General features: G+C 37.3%; 1 protein-coding gene and 2 pseudogenes across 1 annotated transcript; 2 read left to right on the forward strand and 1 right to left on the reverse strand.

Moving 5' to 3' along the window:
• Positions 1-976: 976 nt before the first annotated feature.
• LOC149580693 (uncharacterized) lies at positions 977-1672 on the reverse strand (annotated as a pseudogene).
• A 4311-nt stretch (positions 1673-5983) lies between these two features.
• LOC149580694 (uncharacterized) lies at positions 5984-8688 on the forward strand (annotated as a pseudogene).
• Positions 8689-13756: 5068 nt separating this feature from the next.
• LOC149580695 (uncharacterized) lies at positions 13757-16382 on the forward strand. Its single transcript, XM_089814480.1, has 4 exons — positions 13757-14832; positions 14971-15267; positions 15390-15788; positions 15941-16382. Exons 1-2 carry the CDS (start codon positions 14152-14154, stop codon positions 15013-15015), a joined length of 726 nt encoding a protein of 241 aa, XP_089670606.1. The 5' UTR covers positions 13757-14151; the 3' UTR covers positions 15016-15267; positions 15390-15788; positions 15941-16382.
• Positions 16383-16762: the final 380 nt, after the last annotated feature.

Consider the following 16762-nt stretch of genomic DNA (forward strand, 5'->3'; position numbering starts at 1 on the left):
CTTGTATTCTAGTGCATGGCATGGCTAGATTCCTTGTATCTATGCTATCTTCTTTGAACTTGTCTTTGGTGCCAGTTAGCAGATTATTTTCAAAACAAATAGGGCTTTGGACATTATTCATATTATCTTTTTCTTCCATTCGAGATTCAATATTTTTCACAAGGAAACCATGTTGTTTCTCACAACCACTTCTTCCAAATATATGGAATTTCCAAGTATGAGTGAAAACTAAGAAATCTTCAAATTCTATGTTATGGTTAGATACAAAGCTATTCCAGCCATGTTCAAAAGTCATTACTATGCCTGTGCAACATAATTCTACAAGCCAAAGTTGTCCATTGGGGCCTTCAAGAAGAATATCAGGATCCATTTGATCTTTGAAAAGTTGAATAAACTTTGGTGATATTTTCCTATCCACATATCAGGTTCAATAGACATGTTTATCTCATCACATTTGGAGAATAAACATGCCTTGACCACTCCCCGTCGCTTCACAAATTTCTGTAATGTGTATCGTGTATGAATCAAGGAATGGGCATCTTTACAAATGGTAGTTTCTGTTAGAAATGTTTAGCTTCGACAAACTACACTAACATGTCCATGTTTATCCTACTCTTCCATGTTTTAATTTTTGACATTGGGTGTCGACTTCTAAATATATTTTAACCCAATGAACACATCCCCATCTCTTCACTGTCTCTACAATGGCATGAGTTCACCACTTTTGGTCACATACATTTCCTCAATATTTGTGCAAGAGAATCATAAGGAACCATGGATATCTGGATACAATATTCAACATTGGCATTCTCGAATTGCCCCAACAAATGTGATGTAAATGCCATTCAACTATAGTTGCTGCCCTCAAAATGTTAAATGTATGCCAGTATGATATGCATGTCAGTCAAAGTCCTGAAAAAGCCTCCAGATTTAAATTCTCTCCTATTGAAAGATACGTGGTTGAGCTTTTAGAGTTCTATTCTTGTAAACTCAAAGCATGTCTATAGTTTACAATGTCAACATAGGGATATGGAGCTCCAAGTTTCAGAGATAGTCCACCAGTGCTTATCCTACTAGCAAGAAAATGGTTGAGAAGACCCCTGAGAAAGTGAGCCATTGTATTTCATCTGCTCTTCTCCTCTATAAGAATAGACAAGGCAACAATCCATCCAACAAACCAATAAATAAGCTTGTGATCTCTTGTTACAACCTTTCGTTGCAAGCATATAACTGCCCAGAATAGTCCTACAAATGCTGATAGAAATGATGTAGATCGCACTACCCCTTTAGTAGCATTCCAACATGTTCTCGTAGGAGACTCCATAAAATTTTGAAGATGAAGAATAAAAAATGGTACAAATGTTAAAGAGAAATATAGTGGAAATGTTTTTTTGAATGTTGAATATGTTACATTTGCATTATGCGCTAATCATGAAGCTACATTAGGATGTAAGATAGAACATGGAATAACTAAAGCATAAGGATCCAATTTATGCAACTGGAAATCCATCCTACTAGTTAAGTAAGTAGATAGAGAAACCAAAACAATAGGACCACATCTGCAACTTTCTCGAACAACTTTATATACTAGCAAAGCAATTGGATCAATTTTTGCAATGAAATCTTGATATGATTTAACTAGTATTTTTGCTCGCATGATAAAGGAATACATGACTTGAGCAAATGATATGGCAAAAAAAAAAGAATCTTCGTGTCTCTAACAAATACCATGGAAAGATCTAGTAAATGCACCAAATAAAAAACCAATTCGACAAGCTTCTTCTCTTATAATCAAATCTTTCTTAGACACAAGCAATTTTATTTTTAAAATTGAACCCCAAATCCTGAACTGGAACTTTGAATCTTCTTTCTCAAGTTGTAGATGTTGAACTTTAAAACTTTAAATATCTGAACTCACTTTTGAACTTTGAAAATTCTCATAATTCTAAACTTCCTAGACTTTGAGAATTAAGATTAAGGTTCAATGCTTCTTTCAAATGCAGTCTTCTTAAAAGATGAATCCTACAACACGATAACCAGAAAAATGAACCAATGGAAGATTTCCTTGATGGGGCTGATTTGGAAGCATAAAATTGGGGGACTGGAAGTAGGCCTACAATTCTCTCCTAGTTGTTTTGTACAATTCATCAGAGATCAAACTTTATGACTATTTAAGTGTAGTAGTATATAAACTACCAATGAATTTCACAAGATCATGACAACAATTTGTTACCAGCATATGCCACCTATCCAAGAATGCATATGGGATTAATTTTAAATTTTGAAAATATGTCTGTTATCATATATGCAACTTTGAAATGGCTCAAATATTAAATATTTGTAAAATGATAAGAAGAACAGATTATTCATGAGAATGATTAAAATTGTTATCAAGAAATGATTACTAGTACCAAAATGCAAGTGAAAACTATTATTTATTGTGAAGATTTCTACACAATGGGGTTTCTTCTCTTCACTGGCAGTTTTGCAACTATAGGAGTGAGAGGATACATTTTTATGGGCAGTGATTGTAATAGGAACGAGGAATAGAAGTTTTATTTTTATTTTTCTATAATTGGACTGTAATGACATAAATAAAAAGATATTGTTATTATTTTGTTATCCATCTAAAATAAAAGAGAGTTTCATATATCGAATTCTAAAGAGTGCAATTTTCTTGGATTGAAAATGGTTATATAGTTATTTCTTTCATGTTTTGGGTGGAATTCTACATTATCATTCATAGTTAGCAGAATAAAATAATGTTTCTTTGCACTTCCCTTGTGATGTGAAAGATTGGATAGATGGACTTGTGGTTGTTTGTTTGTTTTTCTTTCCTCATTGTCCAATTTATAAATCTTATAATTGCATTTCTCCCATAGTGATGGGTAAATGCTAGAAAGCCTTTGTGTCTTCTGGTAAAAGACATAATCGGCCATTTAAATCCTTTGAATATCTTTCTAAGAGGGAACTATACCTCTCAATTCAGAGGAAAGATACCAATCTCATGATAGTATTTTCAACTATTAGTGGTAATTTTTCTTCTAGTCGAGCATTTTGAGTCATTCATTGTATTTAATTTTGGAAGGACAAATCTTTTTACTAACACATACAATATTATCTTATTGTTGTATCTCACACTTTCTTTAATCATACATCAGATTTTGCATCACATAAGGCTTACATATCATTTAAGCTTTCTTCACATATAGTTTGCATCACATTCATACTTCCCATTATCTGTGCAAGATATGATCTTTAGTTATATGTCACAAATTAATATATCTCTGCTTAGTCAGCCTTGATGCTTTGATATGCTTGACCAAATATAAAATAACTTTGGGTAAACATCTAGGATGTCGGCCCAACATGATCAAGTAATTATTTTGTTTCCAAAATAATTCTTTAAGTCGTACACTTCAATTGACTAACGTGCTCTGTTAATTACCTATGCTTGTAATCCTTCTATAACTTACGTCGTACTATCTATACATGTTTATGCACTAAAAATATTTATCTCTCTCTCTCTCTCTCTCTCTCTCTCTCTCTCTCTCTCTCTCTCTCTCTCTCTCTCTCTCTCCCTCCCTCAATAACCTAATCATGTTTTACAAAACCTGATCATGATCTAAATGCATTTTTTATTTTCATAACCTGATTGGGTTATTTGAATCCAAAAAGCTCATTTGGGTCATGGCTTGGTGATAGCCTAGGGAAATGACCCAAAGGCTTGGGAGATAGTTTTCCCTGCATTCTTTTTCCTTTAGACGTATTTTCATCTTCTAAGATGAATTCTTGTCTTTGTCTTCATCAGATATGCTAATGGTGAAGTGGGTATCTCTAAAATCACCGCCATAATTTTACACATCTTCTTAACTTTCTAACCATATAATTTTTCTTTTTTTGGACAGTATTGACATTGCAAACTTTAATTAATTTTACCAATGCCTTGACATTCCTCACAAACATATGTCTACCATTTTTGTAATAACTTTTGATAGACTTTACCAAATTCAAAATAAATTACATATTACTGATCTACACTTGATTATATACACATTTATAATAAAAAAGTTTCCATTTTCAATTATTTTGATGCAAGTTAGGCTCAACACACAAATAGGTACCAAAATTTCAAGATGTAGTTTGTTCAATAATTCATAACAAAAAAAATACTCATCATAAAATTACAAAAACATACACAACTTCTAGATATGACTCTTAAATATCATCCTACCAAAGGGATATGAAAAATACTAAATATAACTATGTCTTTTGTGTTGTACACAAAAACAACTATGTTGTGTTTTCTAACAAATTAGGAACTATTTTTTGTGTGTGCAGGGTTTGACCCACCTAATCTTATCCATTTTGTAAAAACTCTAGTAGTTTAGAAAGTAGATTTAGATTACTACAATTTATATGTTTTACACATCTTGTCATTTTTAGTGGATGACCCTCAAATGTCTCGTCCAATTTTAGGTCTACCTAATTTCAGAAGAAATGTGTCCAGTTATACCCCTTTTTGTACACCATCTTGGTGCACTCACCTTCATGTAGTATCATTAATGCAGTTATGACAATAATTTCTCTGTCACAGTCATGTTTTTCTTGATTACTTTCTAATTGAATTTTTAGATCTACCACTTCTTTTATAAGTGCATCAACCTTTTTGCTCCTTTTATTTCTTGTTTGTTGTAATTGACGTTGTTGGGAAAATGGTATGATGGTTAGCTGTTTGTATGGATCTTCTTGATTCCTAGTAGATGGCTCAATAGCTATTGAACAATTTTTACAACAAACCTTTGGATTCAAATGGGTCTTGTAAATGGATCACTGAGGGAGGTAGTAGATATTGTGTATACACTTGGTTGTAAACCCCTAGAACCACTTCTATATGTGGTTGTCCATTTTGATAATTACAATGGGCCACCTTTGAACAAAGATCACCCAAAAAGCTTACCTATAACATCTATATCTAGGTAATCGTAGAAAAATACCACTATACATGTCATTGACACTCACCATACATAAATCCCAATTTGGTTGATGCTTAAAAATTAAATTGATTTTGGTAAAATGAAATGACAAGTTGTTACTTTTACAACTATATCAAGAGTTAATCATTAGACAACTTTTGTATAGTGAAAACAAATATCCTTTAATTGATATTGAATAAAAAATAAAAAATCCATAATTATTAGGCAAAAGGAAGAGTCTTGATTGTAACAACTCTCAATAAAGTGGACCAAATCTTGCAGTTTCCTTTAATACATATTACTCGATATATGTTTACTTCCATCACTTTTTTTATCAGATACATTTATGCATTTCAATATCCTCTTTCCCCGATGAATAAAGTTGTTGTGTTAGGCACTATCTATACAGGGACCAAAATGCACTTTTATTAATTAATTATAAATTTTTATATGAATGTTAATTTGTTAAAAAATACAAACAAATTAATTATGGAGGTGCATTTTGACCCCTGTGAAAATGTAAATTATGTTATCCAAACTTTTGCTTCTTGAAATCCTTTATATTTGTTTCGAATACAAACAACATATTACCTTGTAAACAGAAAAGTGTCGAAAATATTCTACTATTTTTCTTCAAAAATAGATTACTTTGTGGAAAAAATGTATGTACCAATTTAACTCTTTTTTGTTTCTTTTCCCCTTCTACATTTCTTTAAGTTTTATAATAAGTGTGTATGAATCTAAAAGAACAACTAGATTTAACTATTTTAAATTAACAATATTTAAATTGTTTTTCAAGCTTTTATGTTTCCTTTCATTTTAATTCAATGTCCAACTAAAAATGAAATGTGTGACAACCAGCTTATGTAGATTTGCACCCTTTGCTCTTCCAGATGCGAGTGCTAGTTTAAAATAAAAAAGCATTCAATGCGACAAGTACATGTTGCCAAAATTAGACCTCATTCTTAATAAAGTATTTGTATTTGTGATTCCATGCAACAGGTACGTGTTACCAAAATTAGCGCTCATTCTTTATAAAGTGTCATTTATTTGCTTGTGATTCATTGACATTTTTTTGATTGTTCTTGTGCCCAGTTGTGCGGTAAAGCGAGCGGATTAAGGCTCTTCTTGCCCCAGGTAAGTCCATTAGATCTTTCTTTCTCTGGTTCTAAGAAAAATGGATCTGCCTTAAAAAACCCTTGCAAATTTTGATGATAAGTTTTGAAAAAAAATGTTGCAGGGGTGAATCTGAATTAGCCATTGCAGCTGAGACCTAATATATGAGCATCTGTGAGCGAAATTGGGAGAGACTTTCGTCTGGGAAACAGTTATCAGTAGGCGAAATTTCGTTTGAAGAATACGGAAAGCGAGAGAATGGCGTGGATAGGAAACATGCAACAGGCAGGAGAAATACGTCTTTTGTGCGAGAGATTTCCAGAATCAAGGTTTCTCTCAAGGAGCCCGGGAATGAGAGGAATCGCGGTATAGCCGGGAGAGATAGAAACAGGGATTGGGACAGAAACATGACAAGACACGAAGATCATGACAGATATACAAAAATGAGGAGATCTGAAAAGGTGACTGAGAATTGGCAGCCCAAGATTGACAGAGCTCGCAACAGCGACATGCTTGAAGAAAAAGATGGTTATAAGGAGACAGCTGATAGAAATAAGCACAAATTATGTGATAAATCGGCTTCTGGAAACAAGAGGAAAAGAGAGGCAGTGGAACTGAAAATTTCTGGTGTTACCTCTCCATCTCAGAATAGGAATGGCGAAGTTTCTGTGAGAGAGACCGTGAAGGGTCTAGGAAGAAGTGGTGGTATTTACATTCCCCCATTCAAGCTGGCTCGACTAGTGAAAGATGAGCAGGACAAGAGTAGTGTGGAATACCAGCGCATAACATGGGATGCCCTTCGGAAGAGTATCAATGGTTTAGTAAACAAGGTAAATGCATCCAACATCAAGAATATCATTCCGGAGTTGCTTGCAGAGAATATCATCCGCGGAAGGGGTATATTTTGTAGGTCTTGCATGAAATCCCAAATGGCATCCCCTGCATTTACAGATGTTTTTGCTGCCTTGCTTGCTGTGGTAAATACAAAGTATCCAGAACTCGGCAGTCTGTTGTTGCGAAGAACTGTTTTGCAGCTCAAGAGGGCATACAAACGCAATGACAAGCAAATGTTGATATCAGCAGCAAAATTCATAGCACATTTGGTGAATCAACAAGTTGCACATGAGATTATTGCCTTGGAAGTTCTCACCCTCTTACTAGAGAATCCTACAGATGATAGCATAGAGGTTGCCGTTGGGTTCGTAAAAGAATGTGGGTCTTTGTTGCAAGACCTTTCACCCAAAGGTCTCAATGGGATTTTCGAAAGACTTAGAGTCATTCTCCATGAGGGGGAAATTGACAAACGAGTGCAGTTTTTAATTGAAGGTCTTTTTGCAATTCGCAAAGGTAAGTTCGAGGGTCATCCAGCTGTGCGTGCAGAATTGGACCTTGTAGAGCAAGAAGATCAGGTAACGCATGAAGTTTCCCTGGGAGATGAACTTGATCAAGAAGCCGGTTTGGATGTTTTCAAGCCAGATCCCGAGTTCTTAGAGCACGAGGCAGCATATGAAAAACTGAAGAAAGATATTCTTGGAGATGCTTCTTCCGAGGAAGCAGAAGGAGAGAATGATTCAGGTGATGATTCAGATGATGAGGAGAAGGAAGATGAAGAAACGCTGAGAATACAGGACGAGACAGAGACAGACTTGGTCAATTTAAGACGCACAATTTACTTGACAATTATGTCAAGTGTTGATTTTGAGGAAGCTGGTCATAAGCTACTAAAGATCAAGCTTGAACCTGGTCAAGAGATGGAGTTGTGCATCATGCTCTTAGAATGCTGCAGTCAAGAGAGAACATACCTCCGTTATTATGGACTTCTTGCACAAAGGTTCTGTATGATCAATAAAAATTATCAGGAATGTTTTGATAAGTGTTTTGTACAACAGTATTCTATGATACACAGGTTAGAGACTAACAAGCTACGCAATGTTGCAAAGTTTTTTGCTCATTTGTTTGGTACAAATGCTCTCTCGTGGCATTCTCTTGCCTATATACGGCTGACAGAGGAAGATACTACTTCCTCTTCCCGTATTTTTATAAAGATTCTCTTTCAGGAGCTGGCAGAGCAGCTGGGTATAATGCTACTTGAAGAAAAATTGAATGATCCAACACTGCAAGAGTCTTTGGACTCAATTTTTCCAAAGAACAGTTTCAAGGATTCTCGGTTTGCTATCAATTTCTTTACTTCCATTGGTCTTGGTGGTATCACCGACAGTTTGCGTCAGTATTTGAAGAATTTCCCAAGGCTTATAATGCAGCAGCAAAAGTCTTTACCCACGTCAGATGAATGTACCTCTAATGATGATTATTCTAGTTCATCAGGCTCATCAGATTCTGATTCATCAGCTTAGTTTCTGAGAGTGAACTTGACAGCGAGAGGATTAAGAAGCCACCAAGAAAGACAAGTATGTCAAAGGATGAGTAGTTTTTTTGTTCTGAATCTCTTTTTAAGCTCACAGTTGTAAATTCCTGCATCTGGGCTTTCAATAGTTTTTATCAGTTACTTATTTTGGAAAATGAGTAAGTATAATTGACTTTATTGTTGATGACACTTATCAATGGCCCAAATGGTTAATCTCTTGTTGAACTGTCACGAGTTTGGTTTAGCAGGTGATTCAATATGATACACTGTTTGTTTTAAATTGGATTTTTAGGTATTTAGCAACATAGATGAATATATAATCTCCTGGCAGGCATAGATATATGTCCTTTCCCATCATTTGTTTAGACTGTTTTGTAGCATCCGGTTTCCTGGATAAACATTTTCTCAATTGTACCAGTATACTGTAAAATTGATACACGGATCTGATCACTTTTAAAAGTTTAACATTTTGTTGGCATGCTTTGAGCTTTGATTTTGGTTTTAGAAGTGTGTTCAAGGAACTAATCATTATATTTTAAGCTATGATAATACTTGCCATTCTGATGGCAACAATTATTACATTACGATCCCTGTAATTACAGCCGGGTCCACATTCAGCCACAGAGTTCGTCGTTCACTGCGCAAACCGCAAACCGTTTACTGATCACCGTGCAACCAAATCCCTTCACCGTTCAAACCGCTATCCACAAAACCACATGCGTGCACAGACCCCTGCATTCACTCTTTGCCAATCTGCAAAACATGTCGTCCTTCACTTGCAATTTTTTTTCCATGGGCCTCCACCTATGAGTTTACACTATCAACCTGTTCATCTGGCCCTACCTTCTCATTATTTTGGAAGAAAGACCCAAACATCATCCGCCATGGGAGACCCCTGCAACTGCTATCAACACTGGCCATTACAATTGATTATCCATCCTTCCTAAGACCTTATCAAAATTTGACGATCACCGGAGCCTGTTGCTTCTGCACAGAACAAACCCGCTGTGGCACTGCCACAGGGAAGTTTTGCACAATCCCTTCCTCTCTTTTTCTGAAGTTTTATTTTAAGCTTCCACCAAGGCTCCCACCTCTTGTCCAGATATTCCTCTCCATGTCTTCATTTTTCTTAGTGACCTGATAAACGGAATAATTCCATATCTCTGTGCGTCTTCATTGTTAGTAAAACGTTTTGTAATGTTGGTGCCTACTCCTGGTTCTGCCCATTCAAAAATCAAAGGCAGCCCCAGTAGTAGCTCTTTGTCAAACAAGGGTTCAACAACCCATGTTACTGTCTCCATATCCTCCCCTAATTCCAATCCCCATCCAGTTATCATAGACACTATTTCTTCCAGCGCCAGTGATTTTGGAATTTCTCTCCCAGTAGCTCAAGGAGAATGTACCACCCGCTGTGATTTGAACTGAATGAGCATGGCCATCCATTCTTTCTTTGTCGCTCCTCGTAAACCTTTCTGCTGCTAGTCATTGTCACAGAGAAATTAACCTCCATCTTCTCTACACCTGCTCTGCGACCCAAATGATAATCTTTGGTTCACCCAATTCTACACAGTCATGCATTTGAATACAAATCCCCATATTGACTCCTGTAGATGGCCTTTCATTAAAGGATACCGATTAATAATTGAAGTGACATCCCACACATTATCTTCCCTCAGCAATTAATAATGCTCCGACACCACCATCTACTAAAAATGGCCAAGTTGTGCAGAGATCCACTCGTGCAAATCTTAAATTTTGAACTCACCTTCATTGTGCAGAGAAAGGGCCCGGTTAGATAATTTATCAGCCTCCGGGGTCCCATCTCTGCAAATGTTAGAAATCATAAAATCATCTGGGTTATCAAGCTTATCAGATATAGCATTAATGATCGGTTGTAGATGCGAGGCCTCAATTCCCTGTTTCGAAATAGCTCTGATGATCACCTGTGAGTCCTCTTCCAAGTAAACGTGATTAAAGCCTAGATGAGAGGCATAATTGGGTAGCCATCAAAGCTGCCCTCCCTTCAGATACATTGTTAGAACCTCCAGGGAGCCTTATTGCTCCCAAAATTTATAGTGTTTCCGTCATGATCTTGTAAGTTCACCCCTAGACCTGAGGCTCCCCCATTGTTTAGTGCTGCTCCATCAAAATGGACTTTGCGGTTACCTCCATCTAACATTTGATCTGTTTACCTTCTTCAGACCCTGTGACAGTCTATCCCACCTCCTAAATTTCAATCTCGTCCACTGTGATTGACGCCGTTGGTCCCACTTGGAAAAAGACACCTCCATTGCTGATTTACATGAGGTTGTACTGGCTACTTCCTGAATGGCAAGATTCACTCTTAACAATTCTTTCCAACAATTCCTTCCTGTCTTGAAAATTTGTCTGTTTCTCTCTTTCAAAACCTCCCAGATTACAACAGATAGGTAGATATTCCATAAGCTGGAAAAAATAAAACAATGGATCCTAGCAGGCCAGTGATAAAAATGGTCTTTGAGTGTGTGTGGGAGGGTACCATGCCACCCTAACTTCCTTTGGACCATCTTCCACACTTCCATTGTAATTTTACAATTTAAAAGCAGGTGATCTGCTGTCTCTTCCTCCTCCTTATAGATGCAGCATCGCGAAGGACCAAAGACACCAAATCTTCGCCTTATATCATTTTTTAGAATCCTTCCTTTGGTAGCCAGCCAAGCAGGAAAAAATAGAATGAGGGATCCTAGCAGGCCAGCGATAAAAATGGTCTTTGAGTGTGTGTGGGAGGGGACCATGCCACCCTAACTTCCTTTGAACCACTGTCCACACTTCCATTGTAATTTTACAATTTAAAAGCAGGTGATCTGCTGTCTCTTCCTCCTCCTCATAAATGCAGCATTGCGAAGGACCAAAGACACCAACTCCTCGCCTTCTATCATTTGTTAGAATCTTTCCTTTGGTAGCCAGCCACGCAGAGGAACCGCCTCAGGCAAACATTCCTTTCCCTAAAATAAATTTGTAGGCCAGTTTTCTTCTTGTCAAGCCCGAGTCAGCATTTGATATCCAATTTTGACTGAATATGCCCCACTTTTAGCTGCACACCATTTATCATCCTTGTTGGTCCTCATAATTGGTCGCAATTTCAAGATGTTTAAAGCCAGTTTTGGGGTTCTGATGTATCCAGATTTTGCACATTCTTCCACTTCCATTCCTCCCCAAAGGAGGTTGAAATAGTTTCCATGTAATCACAAACCCTCTTGCCCGATTGGTATTTCATAACCTGACTTAAACATTCCAGCTCATTACCCTCCCTTAGCACTCTATGGCCATTCCAAGAGTCATCCCAGAAATTAGCCTGCTGCCCACTAACAATCTGCCATGTAATACGTTTGGTGACAATATCTCTATAATCTAAAATAAAATTCCAAATTGCAGAACCTCGAGGGGGTTTACAAATAGGGAGAATTTGACTGTCCTCCTAGCTATCCAAGTATTTAGCTTTCAGAATGCGAACCCATAGCAGATCCGGCGTCGTGTATATCAACCTCAAAAGCTTTGCTCCAAAAGCTCTATTCATGATTTCCCAGCTCCGCAGTCCAGCTGCACCACTCTGTTTAGATTGATCCCAGGCCAACAGAGGGCGTTTATCTACTACTCATCCCCCATTCCAAAAGAAGTTTCGCATTCTATGCGCCATTGTCTTCAAAATCTTTTAGGGATCTTCGTGCACATCATTGAGAACATTGGAATCACAGAACTGACTGACTTTAGTAGTAGAAATTCCCCACAGAAGTGAGCCACCTGCTCTTCCAGCCTTCCATTTTCTTGACACATTTGTCCACCGACTCCTTCCATAGATGAGATTTAGAAGCACCTTCAAACAGCGGGATCCCTAAATACTTACTAGATAGTTTACCAATTTTCATTTGTAAAACTTGACTGATGCTATGCTGCACATTAAGGCTAGTGTTTAAAAGATAAATTGCTGATTTCCACCAATTGATACATTGACCTGAAGCCCTACTATACTGATCTAGAAGCGCACAAATCTACCTTGCCTCCTGCAATGTTGCCTCTCCAGTTAAATATGTCATCTGCAACCTGCAAATGTGAGAGAGGCTTAACTCTATTCACAATTTTCATACCCTTCCAGCTACCTCGCCGCTTAGTGTTTGAAATGATCTCCCCCAACACTTCTACCATAATAATAAATAGGAACGGGGATAGAGGGTCCCCCTGTCTCAGACCATTAGAGGACTCAAAAAATCCTTGTGGAGACCCATTCACCAAAATTGAAAACGTAGGGGCAGAGATGCAGCTAGTGACCATTCTTGAGAAAAACCAAATCTTTCAACCATCTTCAACAGAAAACCTCTATTGACAGCATCATAGGCTTTCCTTATATTCAACTTTATCATCATCTTTTTTAAATTTGCAGATTTCACTGAATGTATTGCCTCATGTGCTACAAAAACTCCTTCATAGATGGAGTGGTTCAGGGAGAAACGGCTCCGCTCATTAGATATAGCAACATCCAGCACAGCCTTTAACCTGATAGCAATAACCTTAGAGAAGACTTTATATGTAGTGTTGCATAAAGAGATCAGGAGAAAGTCATCCAACGATGATCTCCTATCGTCTAAGTTGTCGGATTTGGACCTTGGAGCTCAGGTTTGGGTCCGGATTCATCCGGGTCCGGATTCATCCGGGTCCGGATTTGAGCCCTGGTCCGCGGCGGGTCCGGGTAGGGTCCGTGTTCTAGCTTGCGGGTCTGTGTTTTGGCATGTGGGTCTGCCCGGGTCTGTGTAAGCATGGACCCGGGCGGACCCGCAAGCCAGAACACGGACCCTGCTCGAACCCTGCATAGACCCGGGCGGACCTGCAGGCCAGAACACGGACCCTGCCCGGACCCGTCGCAGACCCGGGTGAATCCAGGTGGACCTGCGGCAGGTGGGGCCAAAAAGTGGCCCAAAAAAATATTTAAAATATGTTTGAATTTTTTTTTCTTGCCAAATCCTAAAGTAAGGCCTATTATATGCATTTCATTCATCTAATCTCTCATTTGCTTTGTCATTTTGCTCTCTCATTTTGATGTGGCCATTTTGCAAGTTTGAAGAGAAGGTTGTAGAGATTGTTTGTGGAGTCTCAAATCCTTCAAATAATCAGTGCCGAGTGTTCCAGGTATGCATTTGATCCTTCCTTTTGCTTCTTTCATAGTTTGTTTTCAGTTTTTTTTTTAATATTTATTGTTCTAAATTTTTATCAAGTTTTGTATAAGTGTTGAAATATTTTTTAAATTTGTTTTTATAGATTGCAAGAATCCAAGAATGATTAGTCAAGGTTCAGTGGGTGGGGTGGGATCCCAAAGATTTAAAATTGATAAAGGCCCTCCTTTGTGGAAGTATACAACAAGAATCGAGCAATGTGCTGGTGGGGAAGGGTATATATGAAAATGCAATTTTTGCCAAAATCAATAAAGAAGCTCCTATTACTGGGTTAAACATCATTTGATAGGTCCACTAGGTCAAGGGATTTCCATGTGTGAGGGGCCCCAGAGGGAGGTAAAAAAGGGTTGCCGGCTCTTCAAATAGCAGGCATGTTAAAAGAACACCACCCTCTCAAACAATCAGTAGACCACATCCCTTCCTACCTACCCCATTTGTGGATGAAGATGAAATAGAAACACCTGCATCACGCAAGAGAGGCCCATTAAATATGGCATTTGAAAATGACAAGAGAGAAATTGCTGACATAAAGATTGGGCGTTGTCTCATTACAAATGGTGTTTCATTCAATCTAGTGAGATCCCCTTATTGGAGAGAGATGGTGAAAGCAATAAATGATGCACATCATGGTTACCGATCCCCTGGATATGAAAAATTGAGAACCACCATATTGCATAAGAAGAGAAAGAATGTAGAAAACCTCCTCAAACCAATAAGAGATTCTTGGATCCAAACGGGGGTGAGCATTGTCTCTGATGGATGGAAAGATTGCAAAAACTATCTATTAATAAATGTGATTGCTGTTTGCCCCAAGGGGGCAATGTTTTTGAAGGTGGTTGATTGTGAAGGGCAAGTACAGGATGCAAATTTTATTGCCCAACTTCTCATTGAATCCATAGAGTCCGTGGGAGCTGACAATGTTGTCCAAGTAATAACGGACAATGCTAAAGTTTGTAAGGTTGCAGATGTTTTGGTAGAAGCACGATATGAGCATATCTTTTGGACACCATGCACTGTCCACACCTTGAACTTGGTGATGAAAACAATGGGCAACCAAATTGAATGGATGATAAATGTGTATGAGGAGGGTGAGCAGATCCAAATGTTTGTGACAAACCACCATATGTCACAAGCAATTTTCAAAACTTTCTCCCGCTTGGAATTATTGAAGGTAAAATTTAAACTTTATTTAGCTTCATTTATCATTTTAATTTTTTTGTCATACTTTACAAAATTTAATACATATTCATAAATTTTTGTGTTATCAACTTATCATATTAACTTACAATTTGAATTAACATGGTAATAGGTTGCTGAAACAAGGTTTGCTTCACACACAATCGTCCTTAGATGACTTGTGAGGGTGAAAGAGGCATTGGGTCAAATGGTTATTAGCAACAAATAGGGTGGATGGAAGAAAGCTGCTACAGAAAAAGCCAAAACTGTAAAGGATTTGATCTTGAGTGATGATTTTTGGAATAGGGTGGAATATGCATTAGAACTCACTGAGCCCATCATGTCTATGCTTCGGTATGCCGACATGGATGAGCCTTGTTTGGGGAACATATATGATGCCATGGACTCCATGCTGGAAAGAATGAAATTAGTAAGTTTAAATTTTTATACAATACTTTATCCTTGTTTATTGAGAGATTTTGATTTTTGATTTTTATTAAGTTATTATCACTACATCAAGATAACTTACATGTACATCATTTGACATCCCAGGTCATTTAGAGGAGAGAGAAGGATCTTGATACCTTGTAGACTAAGGTGGAGAAAATTGTTCTACATCGTTGGAACAAGAGGACTACACCTTTACACCTCCTGGCATATGCACTTTCTCCTAGATATTATAGCAGTGAGATACTTGCTATTCCTAGTAGAGTGGCACCATATATAGATCTTGAAGTTGTTGCTGGGTATAAGAGGGCACTTAACAGGCTCTTTAGTGATCCTGATGTGGCATCAAATGTTAGGAGAGAGTTTGTTGATTTTGTCTCAGGCAAAAATGCAGAGCCTGATGTAATCAATGACCAAAGTAGATTGGATGCCATTGGATGGTGGTGCTTACATAGGAAAAGTTACATGTACCTCCAACCTCTTGCCATTAAGATCTTGTCACAAGTATGTATTTAAGTTTTTTTCCTTTTCTTATGGCCACTTAGCTTGTCGAATTAACACTCTTAAATTCCTATTGTATTGTAAAATTACTTAGCGAATTTTTTAAAATTTGTTGGTTGTCTCTCTAAGTTGCAAGCTCTTCTGTTGTTGAGCAGAATTGGAGTACATACTCCTTTATCCACTCAGTGAAGCGTAACCGGTTGGGTTCGAAGAAAGCAGAGGACTTGGTATTTATTCACAACAACTGGCGCCTCTTATCACGCAAGGATCTAGGATATAAGAAGGGACCAGAGAAGTTGTGGGATGTACCACCTGAGACTTCTGACTTGGATATGACTGTCCAAGATATATCTAGAATTGCCTTGTTAGATGTTGAGGTGGAGGATGTGGCTGCATCTGGGGCTAGTGGAATTGGTTTGGATTCCAATGATGAGGAAAATGTCAATGATATAGATGAGCCATTGATCCCTCATATTTTGATGACCCATTTGACCCTTGAAGGGCATTTGCATCTTTGATAAACTATGTTTAAACATTTCTCATTGACTCATTGACTCATTTATGATTTATGACCATGTTTCATAGTTTCAAACTTTATCAAGTCATAATTTATTATCTATCAATCTGATGAAGTAGTCTATGTTTTGAAATTCAATTTTGCATTTTAGTAATTCAATGTATGATTTTATTTATAACATCAGCATAGATTAATGAGTGAGTATTTAATTAAGGAGATAATAAAATAATGAGATTTCTAGTTTTTAAGTAAGGTAGCCCATCTCACTAATATATTCTAACAAAAATTATATCTTTAAACGTCACTTCCATATAAACTAATTGTATACACTAATCTAATGTGTTAGAAATGCTAATCTAATGAAAGCATTTACACATTAAACTAACATAACATATAAGAGAGACAAAGAGAAGACAAACTCAAATGAGAACGTGAGCCATGGATAGGCTCTCTCAATGAG

The sequence above is a fragment of the Cupressus sempervirens genome, chromosome 1, assembly GCF_028749045.1.
Source record: "Cupressus sempervirens isolate cs-2001-9-10 chromosome 1, ASM2874904v1, whole genome shotgun sequence".
NCBI classification, from domain to species: Eukaryota; Viridiplantae; Streptophyta; class Pinopsida; order Cupressales; family Cupressaceae; genus Cupressus; species Cupressus sempervirens.

Coding starts and splice junctions, on each gene's coding strand:
- LOC149580695 (XM_089814480.1), top strand. CDS start 14,152: ATGGCATTTGAAAATGACAAGAGAGAAATTGCTGACATAAAGATTGGG. Junction 14,833..14,970: donor CCCGCTTGGAATTATTGAAG/GTAAAATTTAAA, acceptor ACATGGTAATAG/GTTGCTGAAACAAGGTTTGC.